This window comes from Mixophyes fleayi, chromosome 1 (genome assembly GCF_038048845.1).
Source record: "Mixophyes fleayi isolate aMixFle1 chromosome 1, aMixFle1.hap1, whole genome shotgun sequence".
Lineage (NCBI taxonomy): Eukaryota > Metazoa > Chordata > Amphibia > Anura > Limnodynastidae > Mixophyes > Mixophyes fleayi.
Window position 1 is genome coordinate 393,252,632 of NC_134402.1, and position 12,487 is coordinate 393,265,118.

The 12,487-nt window shown below is 38.9% G+C and overlaps 1 protein-coding gene across 1 annotated transcript; it reads right to left on the bottom strand.

The window, feature by feature from the left end:
• Nucleotides 1-1,418: 1,418 nt before the first annotated feature.
• ARRDC3 (arrestin domain containing 3) lies at nt 1,419-12,247 on the bottom strand. The gene is made up of 8 exons (XM_075180897.1): nt 11,727-12,247; nt 7,598-7,679; nt 6,916-7,063; nt 6,122-6,224; nt 5,711-5,967; nt 4,895-5,054; nt 4,494-4,642; nt 1,419-4,050 (listed from the first exon to the last, which is right to left on the bottom strand). The coding sequence occupies exons 1-8, from the start codon at nt 12,004-12,006 to the stop codon at nt 3,994-3,996; spliced, it is 1,236 nt and encodes a 411-aa protein (XP_075036998.1). The 5' UTR covers nt 12,007-12,247; the 3' UTR covers nt 1,419-3,993.
• Between the last annotated feature and the right edge of the window lie 240 nt (nt 12,248-12,487).

The window sequence follows — 12,487 nt, forward strand, 5'->3', positions numbered from 1 at the left end:
GTAGATTTGTAAGGCGCCACAGTGCTCCGTAAAGTAAGGAAAACAGGGTGGTATATTTACTAAACGCCGGGTGTGAAAAAGTGGAGATGTTGCCTATAGCAACCAATCAGAATCTAGCTGTCATTGTGCAGAATTTACTAAATAACAAGAATCTGATTGGTTGCTATAGGCAATATCTCCACTTTTTCAGACCCGCCATTCAGTAAATATACCTCCTGGGCTTTAAGAGAGCATCTAAAGATTTGAAGACCGTGGGAAATTTGATTGGTCAAGGGAATTCCATAAGTGGGAAGCAGCATGGAAGAAGTCTGTAGATGAGTGAGAGGTGGTTACCAGGGATGAGGGGCAAGTCAGAGGTAGATGGGCTAGAGAGACATTATCATTTATGAAGGTGTGGTGTTGAGGGATTTGTAACCGAGTAATTGGAATATGGAGGACACAGGAAGCCAGTGTAAAGTGGTACGGCAGATGTGGAACGGTGATGAGCCTTGCAGTGGCATTGAAGATGAACTGAAGTGGGGATAGATGGGTGATAACCAGATAGAAGGTTGCAGCAGTAAAGGCAGTAGATGACAGAATGGATATGGTTTTGGTAGCATGTTGGGTAAGAAAAGGATGTATTCTGGCAATATTTGTAATGTGCAGGTGAAAGGACTGGGAGACTAGGGGGTAAATGTATCAAGCTGAGAGTTTTCCGGCGGGTTTGACAAACCAATCAGATTCTAGCTATCATTTATTTAGTACATTCTACAAAATGACAGCTAGAATCTGATTGGTTGCTATAGGCAACATCTCCACTTTTCAAACTGGCCGAAAAACTCTCAGTTTGATACATTTACCCCTAGATGTGAGGAATAAAGCAGAGGGCAGACTCCAATGTGACACTGAGGCAGTGGGGCTTGGGAGATGGAGGAAATTGTGGCATTATTGACTATGAGGGAGATTTGAGGGGAAGAGGGAAGATAAGTTCTGTGTTGGACATGTTGAGATGGTCTCTTAAGTAGTTTAGAGACAAAGGGAAGGAGATATTTAGGGCAGTAGTTGGATTGAGAGATTGTTTATTTAGAGTTGGTAAGCTGAGTTTATGTTTAAAGGAGGATGGAAATGTGCCAGTGGAGACATGTTGGAGAGGTGAGCTAGAGGTGGATGTGTAGTGGGGGAGAGGGAGTGAAGTAGTTGGAAGGGAATAGGGTCGAAGTGACAGACTGTAGGGTGAGATGAGTGTCGAGACTTTGAGTTTCGCTACTGGAGAGAATGAACTAGGGGTAACATTTGACATATACATCATGACCCTTTACAGAAAACGACCATGTGCCATTCAAAGAAAGGGTGTAGTCATTGTGAATGTTTCCTATTGCTAATTTAACTTTCATTGATTTCACAAATTAAAAAAAACAAAAATGAGCTCAACACAGGGCTATAAAAAAATTAAGTTTTTTTATTTATTTTTTTAAAACAAGGAAGAATAGGAAAATTAAACATTTTCCACAATTTTTTTTGAACTGGAGCCTACAATAACATTTTCAGCACCAAAACGAAAAAAAAAAAAAAAAAAGTACAAACAGCCATAGATTAGTATCTATAAGCATACACTTAATATTGCACTTTGTTTTTCTAGAAATTTGGATTTCATTCACGTATTCATATGCCAACTGTTTTATAACAAACTGACCAGTACATGGAAAATGAAACAAAAAAAACAAAATATATAATGCCTTTAAACAGAGAAAATAAATATTTTCACAAAGTTTGCAGAAGTTAAGCTTATTTGATTTACCACATTTCATGCGATACAGTGCCAGTGGCCCTAATAATGCTAAACCTCACATACATTTGCAGTGGCTATTGATATTGGTCAACCCTATGTAGACATAACTTTTGCCTTTAGATCCCTAGGCAAGGCAGGAATTGTTCCCAGTTTTTTAAAATTATGGAAAAAAAAAAAATATATGGAACAATAGTTTTGAACAAGGAAATGAAGGAAAAATAATGTAAAAAAGGAAATGTTTCAATGCCAACTCCTCAGCACTGAAACAAAATCGTGGAGGTATAAAGTCATCCACGTAGAAAACGTGTGTGTGGGGGGAGGGGATTGTCAAAACTACTGTCACTTCCTCAGAATTATGTCATATAGAGAAAACCAAACGTCAGATCAATCACTTAAAACGTGACTAATAAAGTTTTATATCTTCACTCCGGAAGGATTTTTTTTTTTTTTTTTTTTTTTTGTATTTACTGAAACTTTTTACTAAATTAGCTTGAAAAATAAAAAAATAAAATAAAAAAAAGGACACTTGCAAAAAGCATGGATGTTAAGTAATGTCACAATTCTTCACGTTTCATTTCCTTAGTCAGAAGAGCATTTGTACATGTTGGGTGGGATATGCTGTACTTTGATTTTACATTAATCTCAGTGTACATAGCAACTTTCAGATGTGTTATATAGCTTAGAGCAGATTAGGTTGTGTAGATAGGTCATGACGTGGTAAAAACAAACGGCCTATACATTAGCACTCAACATTTTTGTAGGGAAAGGAGCGAATGTACTTATAGCGGCCAATCATTATTCCATGGAAAAACTTTGATTCCCAATCAATGCAATGATAACAATAGTATCTAACCAATGACACAAAGTCCATTAACACTGTTAACAGTAATGCACAAAATGTTACCAGTCCAGATCTTGTGCTACAACACAAACTATATATTGACTTGTTGAGTGCCGTTACATAATTACGGTTATTTCTGTGCATCAACATAGTGTTATACCAGTCCTACAAACTACTGTTCTTGTGATGATGGAACATGAATGGAGCGCACAAGCGACCAAGTGCCTGTTTGTCCTTCATATTCTGAAGGTCAATGTAGTCTGCACAACCTCTGTTCACCACTGGCATGCTAAGCACTGGTAGATAAAAAAAAAATTTTTACCCAACTTTTTGCCACAATTCAGTATTCCTTGAATAAAAAAAAAAAAAAAAAAAAAAAAAATAATTTATATATGAATGCCCTAATTTGACCAAACATTGCTAAATAAAAAAAAATGGGAATAGGAGTTTTTTTTTTTTCTTTTAGCTTCCTTGTGCATGTTATCTGTGAACACCACTCCGTAACCCCCCACAAAATACTGTGCAACACAAAGACACAAATAGCATTCCAAAGTTTGGCAAGTGACGAAATCTCCTGAGATTAAGTGATTTGTAGGAAGTCTGTAACAAAATCCTGCTTGGGGGTGACAGTATAAAGGCAACACGTCTCTGAAAGAAACTAAGTGTACAATCTTGATGAACGCCTTGATTTTCTTTCTTCTGCATTTTTCTCTATCCCACTGGAATTCTTCCTATTCTACAAGAGTAGGCTGCAAAACATAACAGCAGAGTAGATTGGCATGAAGGCATTTGATGGGTGTAAAGAAATCCATTGCTGTATGCAAGCTGAAGATGGTGCATGTGCAGCCGTAGTGGACAGTACGAAGCATGTCAATATGCAGGTAAAGCCCAGGCTACAATAAAACAAAAAAATAACAAAAAATAAAATAAAATAAAAAATATTAGTGCATTTGTCATTGTATAGTTTCTCAAAGCTTTCATTTGCTTCTTGATGTGCACAACACAACCAGTTGAAGAAGGAAAAGAGAAAGCTGTAGTGATCCCAAGCTGCTCTACATACACACTGAAGGTGTGCAAATTTTCAGTGTTACAGTGGAACCCGGATCCTCGTTTCACCATGCCCCGGGCACCTTGTCGCTTGACCATGTACTGTAGGACTGCAGCATCTGTGTGTGCCAACAGCGAGGCGGTCCAACCTCCAGAAAGTATGGAGCACAAGCTTGTTACAAAGCCGTAAGCGCCATAATCATGACCACAGATTGATTCAGTTTGTAGCTTCCAAGGTGAGACTCAAACTGCATTCTGTGAAAGAAGAGTCTCCGTTATGGCTGCCAGGTCTCATTGTCAGCAGTTAAGTCTCATCAGCCGAATATAGCAAATCCTTTCAGCGAGATGGACAGGAGGGATGCTCCTCGATGGGCTGATCTGGGTTTGGATCAACCTAAGGAAATAGAAAGAAATAGATCTAGGTCAGTAAAACCATACAACATTCATGCATCTCTCACATGTGAATAAAGACAGAGGCAGGATGTGGTCAGTGAAGCACAAAAGACACTTGTTATATTAGTAAGGAATAAGTAGGTCACACACACTGTCCAAATTCAATGTGCCGGTTGGTGGATCAGAACATTTCAACAGGCCATTGTAATATATACTTATTGTTCTGATTTACATAGAATACACGGCTGTGTGTTCACAAGACTATTCTGCTACTGTGCTGGATTGTAGCTTAATATAACACTAGATTCTCTCTTTATCTCACTGTAAAGTGAATATAATTAATTATCACGGTTTACATAAGAGATCTAGGAGATACCATTATACTGCACAAAGAAATATCACAAAGACATGACATTCAACTATGTCTAATAAAAATGTACTTACCTCTGAGTAGAGAGGAGGAGGCAGGTAACGAAATTCTTGGATATAAGCAAACAGTGGTCCTTGGAGCGCCATCTCAAAATCGCAAAGGTTTGACGATACCAGGTTTTGTCTTTGCTCTTCGGTGACAATTTCTGCATAGCTTGGAGGTGCTGGAAGGGTAACATGAATGTATATTGTAAAAGGCCATTGCAAAAAAAGATCAAAAGTTAAGACAGACACTATTAGGCACCTGTCAGTTTTAGCTTCTAGCTTTAAGGAATGGTGCCAATTAGGACACTAGCGTTTACACTGCTATGCAATAGTATCGCATGATCATGCACATGCTTGTTGATAGTCACCAGCACGTGGAGACATTGCAACATCTGCCAGAAGGGAAATGTACAAACTGTTAGGAAATTTACCTTCAGGTCGCTCGGGCAGGACCAATCCCAGCCAATTACTGATGCTGTACTGGCTGCTCACACTGGAAGTCCGGCTGCCAAAGGGGTGCAAGGGAATTGTTCCAATAACCAATGGTAAAGTAAGAAATAAATCCATAGCGCCTGGAATATCCACATAGACCTGAAAATTAAAAAGGATAAATCATATAAAAGGTGCTAGACAACACGTACTATAGGAGCAATGACATTATGTTAGTGTCCCTTTAACAAAACTATAATATGTATATTTAAACAAGACATTAAAGGGAATTATTTATTTAATAGTTAGAATATTATATTATATCATTTTGATCAGTTATAACTTTAAATGTCACAATATGTATTTGTATTACCACTAATTAGCTGTTAGTGTGGTCTGTAGACCTGGTAGCCAGATGACATAATTATTATCCCCAGATGAGACACAGGGAATCTATACGCTCTGAGGTTCCAAATCATTAAAACTACTTTAACTTGATTGTTCATGTTGTTCTATTGTTTATAGGATACAGTATTACAATTAGCAGTACAGGACACAAAAAAATAAAAATAAATAAAATGCCCAAAAAAGTCATGTAATGTCCCTTATCACCCGCTACGATTTGAAGAGCTTAAACCAACTAGAAAATACTATTCTAAATGTTATATTAAATGGATGGACAGCATTGCAAAATTACCTATTTTACTCTTGTTGGGTCAGTGATGTCGGTCATGAATAACAACACAATCCATATAAGTAAAGAGACCATTACAAGCATAATATGTAATGTAGGCTGTGCATTATCTGCTCATACATACCATGAGAGAATATTCCACACGGATTATGCTGCAGTCGATGATAGAAGGGGACACAGGTGGGATTTTAAGCAGCTTGCCATTCCACGTCTCTGTCTTTCCGGAACTAAGCGACTCTCCTCTCAAGTTGGCCACAAGTTGCTTAACCTCCTTCATTTTCCCTTTGGCATAGAAAGTCTGTGTCTGATATATGGCTGCCTTAGGTACCACCATTCGGGAAGAGCAATTCTCAATCTCCGCGAAGATTTGAATTGATTCACCTTAAAAAAAAGATAAACACGTTTAATGATTATTGCTTACATTTATCTTGGCTCCAATTAAGCCAAGCTATAAATCAAAGGCATTTCCATCAGTCTGTAAAACAAACATGAGACAGGTGTATTTTATAGGTTTTAAAGCAAAACAACCACTTACCTGGGGTGTAGCCCTTTCTTTCAATTTTGGCACTTAAGGATATTGGACCTGAGGTACAAAACCAGCAACACAGAGTTTTTTCTTTTGTGCCGGCTTGTGGTGACTGAAAAAGAAAATGTGCTGTTTTAATAAAGTGTAACTTGCATTAAACAAACGCTATGCATGACTTAAACAAATGAAAAGAGCGCCTGCAATCCGAGCACACTCGAGGCAGCCATTTTGTGTCCTGAACCCATGTTCATGCGAAAACAGCCTGTTTACTAGAAACCCATGATATCATTGAGGCACTTATAGCTACTGTTCATGAGGCATTGGTTCCTAGTCCATTTATAAGTTGGTTTGTAATAAATATTCAGTTGGTTCACAAAATGGCTGCTTCCATTGTGTGTAGGCGACAGGTAGAAATTGATGATAATTTCAGCAACTCAAAAGTCCTTATTTTCTATTTAAGAACATTTTAGAGGTTTTTAAATGTCATTAATATAGCGAACAGTAGTTGGCCAGTTGATTAATAGTAGATCTTAGGAAATTATTAGTATATCCCATATTTTACTATGATCTTGAAAGCAGTATGCAAAATTACAATTATTACTTTTAATAAAACAGTTTTCACTGTGCCTGCATTGGTTATCCTATGTTAGCTTTATATAGGTAAGAATTTCATTTATTAATTCAAACCCAATATTTTATAGGTAAAATGGCTGAAAATTCAAAGCCCCAACCTTTTAATTATGGTAAAATATTGGAAATTTTTGTGATTAAAAAAATACAAATAAAATCCAAAAATGTCTTACCAGTAATGAAGGAGTGTTGATATCTATATGTTCAAACACGGTGAATTCCTTCTTTAATTTTACTGGTAACAGCCAGGCTCTGTGCAATTCTGCTTTCAACCAATAACGTACACTGCCATGTCTGCCTTCAAATGAGGTAGCAAGTGGTCTGTGCAGGGGAGGAAGGCAAAATTAGTGACAGTGCTTGACTAAAGGCTTATTTCTCTTCACATACAGCTTATTGCTTTTAAAGCACATAAACATCTGCCTATGAGATATAGTAGTTTTCAGCAATAGGTGGGTGAAAATATAAATACATTAAACTGGCCAGTTATATTAAAATAATGGGATTGTGAGATATATGTAGAATAGCTTTCTGCTACAATATCTTATCCCTTGTAGTATCTGTCTAATGTGTTTACAGTAAATGTGTCTTGTAAATACTGCTAGTCAGAACTACAACTATTTCAGGGAGTGGTTGAGTCTATGGGGTTACATTTACTAAACCGTGGGTTTGATAAAGTGGAATTGTTGCCTATAGCAACCAATCAGATTCTAGCTCTCATTTATTTAGTGCATTCTACAAAATGACAGATAGAATATGATTGGTTGCTATAGGCAACATCTCCACTTTTTCAAACCAGCAGTTTAGCAAATATACCCCTAAGTATATGAAAGACACAGAACAAGATGGGACACTTACGTCTGTGGAAGCTCAAAACTAAATGCATATTCATGGCGTCCTGATTGAATAGTGGTCAGTCCTTCTTCTGAATTATCATCATCTAGAAAACAAGAAAAAAAAAAAAATACATTGAAATCTTTCTTTACTACATTAAATTATTTGGTTTATATAACAGATTTACACACAGTATTTTAAAAACTGTACTATTATAGAGACATCTACAAAGTGGCCATGTAAAAATGCTTAGCCATAAAGATGATGCTAAAGGGTTAAGTGTTTAATATTACACTATGGGGCATATTCAATTAGGATTCCGGTCCGCGTTACGTGCGCACTATTGCCGGTAATACGGTACCGCAATAACGCGGATTTGCGTACGCAACCCTATGGGCTGCGAACGAAAATCCACATTATTGCGGTAACGTGGATTAAGGTCGCGGCCTGTTCCGGCGCGATCCCGCGGACCGGAATTGTAATTGAATACGCCCCCATGTATGGGACAATGAGGTTTTTAAGCCATTTCTGGTTTTAGCCTGAAAACAATGGATTTCAATATGTAACAACAACAAGATTTACTGAACTATTGCAAAACATAATTTAAATACATTACTTCCCTATGTAACTATGGATGGAAAGCGAATGAAATATTATGCTCCAAATAATAAAATTGCCTAGCAACTGGCCCAAATAGCTGGAGAGAAAGAACATTACGATAAGCCAACTAACTAGTCCTTTCAGAACAATAAAATCTAGTACATGGCGTTGAGTTCAAACCCCACCCGTATAATCAAGATACTGAGGAGGAGTTTCTATTTGCAGTAAACAACTTGACCTTCCCAATCTACCTTGGCTATTTCACGCCAGACATTTTATCTCATTTTGGGTGTGTGAAGTGCGTGTGTGATGAGTGGGGTTAATTGTACAGCTGCACAAAATGTAACAGACTATGGAAAAAATATAAATTATGATGAGCAAGCCATAGCTACAGGCATTTAATGAACTATACTTTATTAACATGGTGATTTATTAGCAGATGTTAAATGCACACACAAAGAGGACTATATCAAAATGGTTTTCTTTATGCAAGACCACTTGTGGAAGCAATCTGTGTGCTAAGGCAGAAATATGTATTTTTTTATATAAATGCTTCTTATTCTTTATTTTAAAAACATGATTCACTTTTTTTTCTGCTGCAAAGTTGCTTTTTTTAAATGCCAGCTCAGCAATCTCCTGGAAAGCAGAGCACTAGCGGCAGCACAGTGTGGTAAACAAGTACTGAGCTGTCAATCACAGACAGACTCTAGCAGGAGAGGACCGGCCTGAACCGGTGCAAGCAGATCCTCAGCCAGTCTCTAATATGCATAGACATGACGTAGCTCGCTGCAGAGACAGCTGTGCACAACCTAACCCGCTGGTCCTGCCCACACTCTGCTCTGATCCTGCCCACACTCTGCTCCCGTCCGCCCCCTTCTTCCGGGTCTACTGGAGACCATGCTGGATTGTGTGGAGCTAAAGGCAACGTGCTCCCTGTGGCCATGGATTCCTCCATGCGCAGATCATGGTTTACTGGGAAATAGTGATCAACGCTGTCATTCATTTCAACACGTTGAAGGAGGCCCTAAGGGGAACCTCTGAGTACATGTAGAAGTGCAGACATTATAAACCGTAGACTAAATCATCATTTATTTATATAGCGCCAACATATTCCGTAGCGCTTTACAATTGGGGACAAACATAGTAAACGAATAGACAAACTGGGTAACAGACAATGAGGTGAGAGTCCTGCTCGCAGGCTTACAATCTATATACAGATGTCATTCATGCCCCATTTTTTACAGAATAGACCAGTCCTGGTCCAAATCATTATTTCCTTATAAGTCTAATTCCCGATGCACCAAGATCAGGGTTTCCTGATTGATGGTAACTTGTTAAAGCACTTTATCCCATAATGTGTGTAATTCAGAGAACCACCTAATCTGAGTAAATGTATAACCAGCCACTCCTTATTACTGAAATGGTTGTACAGATACCCATTCTGACTGTATGTTTTATCCATTACTTGGTAATGTGATATTTTGAGTTGTGTTTAACAGACTGAATTACCCCTTGCAGCTCCAATACCCCCTTGGGGTGTACACGTAGGACAGGTTAAGAACCTATGTAACAGGATAGGTAAGGAGAGGCTCCTTCCTGATCTCTTATAATATTTCACCCATCTGAAAAGGAACTTTGATTAACTGAAAACTTATGTCAAAGGGGTGTCACAATTTTTTAATAAAAGCAAACTAACGTGACCTTTGGTAGGTGACCCAGTATTGTACATAATATGGTGTCACTATAGGCACTATAATACAATCTGATGGCAGATCAGGTGAAGTTCTGAGGATTTGCTATGGGGACAACAAATCACAGACATACTAGATAATGTTTTATCTCGTTTTCTAAATTATGTCTCATCAAATGACCAGGGATAAAATAGATATATCAGATCCACACGATGACAACACATGCTGGGACTTATAGTTCCACAACAGCTGGAGGGCCCACCTTTCCAGTTCACCTCTGGTTTATAATGCACAACAACTATGACAATGACTGGTAACTCATAGCAACACATTTCATTGGGGGAAATATCCAGCACTTTGTTACACCAGACTGAAGTACATAGATCAGAACGGCCCCACTCTGCCCAGCCCATCGGCTAGTAACCCCACCCACACAACGTCACTGCCACGCCCACCTCTCTCTCCACCTGCTCCCGGGAGCCCTAAGCAACAGAATCAGCCTATCACAGAGAACCGCCATCTCCTTGGCAACAGCCTAACAAAAGCCAGCTGACCAATAAACTGCCTCTTGGGTGCGCCTGTACTCCACGACCCCTCCTCGCACATAACCAGGCTTGTGTGAGAGCCGCCTGCTGAGCTGCACGTAACAGGCGAGCGGCAGAATTAACCCGGTCACTGCCGCAGCGAGCAACTTCACCCTGGATTAATAATACAGCACATACCTCGCCTTGGCTATTATTATATTGCATATTGTAGCCATGCTGCATTATAAGGAGCTATGGCCAATCACTTGCGATCCATCATAATATATATATATATATATATATATATATATATATTCTATGAGATATATATATATACATACAGTCAAAAATGCATTTGAAGATGAGCACATATATAGATATATATTGGTAGTCTTCTATGTATTGTTATCTTATATTTTACGTTTACAGCTGAATAATATATTTTGCATTATACAAGCCATACAGCTTAATATCCATGAGCAATTTACAAGTTCTTCCCAACTACATTGCAGTGTATTGGGAGGCAGATCTCATACAGTATCTGCAAAATGTGGGTCAAATTAGTCCCGCAACTAGTGATGGCAGCACCCACTGCACATCCTCTGCACCCACCAGGCACATCCACTGCCCCTACCAGCACATCTTCTGCAGGACCTGGCAGCCATATATCCCCCAGCAATGCACTTTGTTGGTAGAAATGTTATTTTTGGATACATTTTCTCTTCCACTGACTGACTGAGCCATTCTCTGGAGGAAGACATGAAGTCACTGCCACCACCTGATGGCCGTGCAGCCAATGTGTAGTGAGCTCCCCCTCCCACTCACAGCTCTCTCCCCCTCCCACTCACAGCTCTCTCCACTGACACCACTAGCCCAAAACAGGATTGAACCGCTTCTAACAAAGGCTGCTGGAAACTTCAGAAAAACAAGATGATTCCTTCACCCCCCTCCTTCCTCCCCATGTAATGACTCCTCAACCCTACGAGGTCCCATCCTGCACCCATTCCATGGCCATCACCCCCATATTACTGGGGATTTTCAAGCATTTTGCATTAAACTGCAGAGAACACACCTACAAAAGTTGGGATGGAGATGTGCATGCAGATCAGCTGTTAGCTGGGAGATCTGCATATATATATATATATATACATACTGTACACATGTAACTTTGCAATTATGCCATTTATTTATTCTGTTGGGTTTTGTATAAATAACCATACTAAAGCTCATCACAAAGACCATTTTACATTGCTAGATGATGTACTATGTAACAGCCATGTATTAGTACAATATCTTATAATATGTTGACCATCTTATATTAAGTATAGGGGCACTTACCTCTTTCATGCCCAATCAGGATGTCTTTGTGGCTGAAATACTCCACTTCTTCTGTGTAGTTTTGGGTATAGGCAGTGTTAGATCCAGCATTCCTTGATTCAGTCCACCGTACTTTGGCGTGTCCCCTCGCGTGGATCTTCAGGGATTTCACTCTAATTTCACCAGTAACTTCCAGATTTACCTTTCCTGAGACTGTGTCCCCACTGGAATAAACAGGGACAGGACTGCCATTCAGACAGTCAAAGCTGATAGTTAAACTCTTTACCTTCCCCAGCACCATGATTGTAACAAAAAATGTATAAAAATATATCTATAAATCTGGTTGAGAAAATGAGGGGAAAAAAAAAAAAAAGTTAAGATCTCATATAAAATGTGATCTTAATATTGCACTGATAAATGCTTTGCAGAATGCCCATAGGCAGCTCAGTGCTGGCTGTGCAGGCAGCTCATTGGGGTAACAGCAGTTGGATGCTGCCACAGTGATCAGCTCAGTGGTCTCCTTACAAAGACGGCTGTCTGCAGTGTGCCGGCTCACTTTATGAACAGCCTTGTGAAAAACAACCTCACTGCGCATGCTCCACTTGGCACTTTCTTTTTTTTTTTTTTTTGTTAATATGCTCTCACTCCTTGCCAATTGCCCCATTCTTCCAGACAACTTTATAGGATGTGCCCTTTTTTTTTTTTTTGCTCGTGTTTATTTAACAGCGATTTCGGATTAAACTGCTGCTCATACACTTTCATCAGAATTAATAAATGCGTTT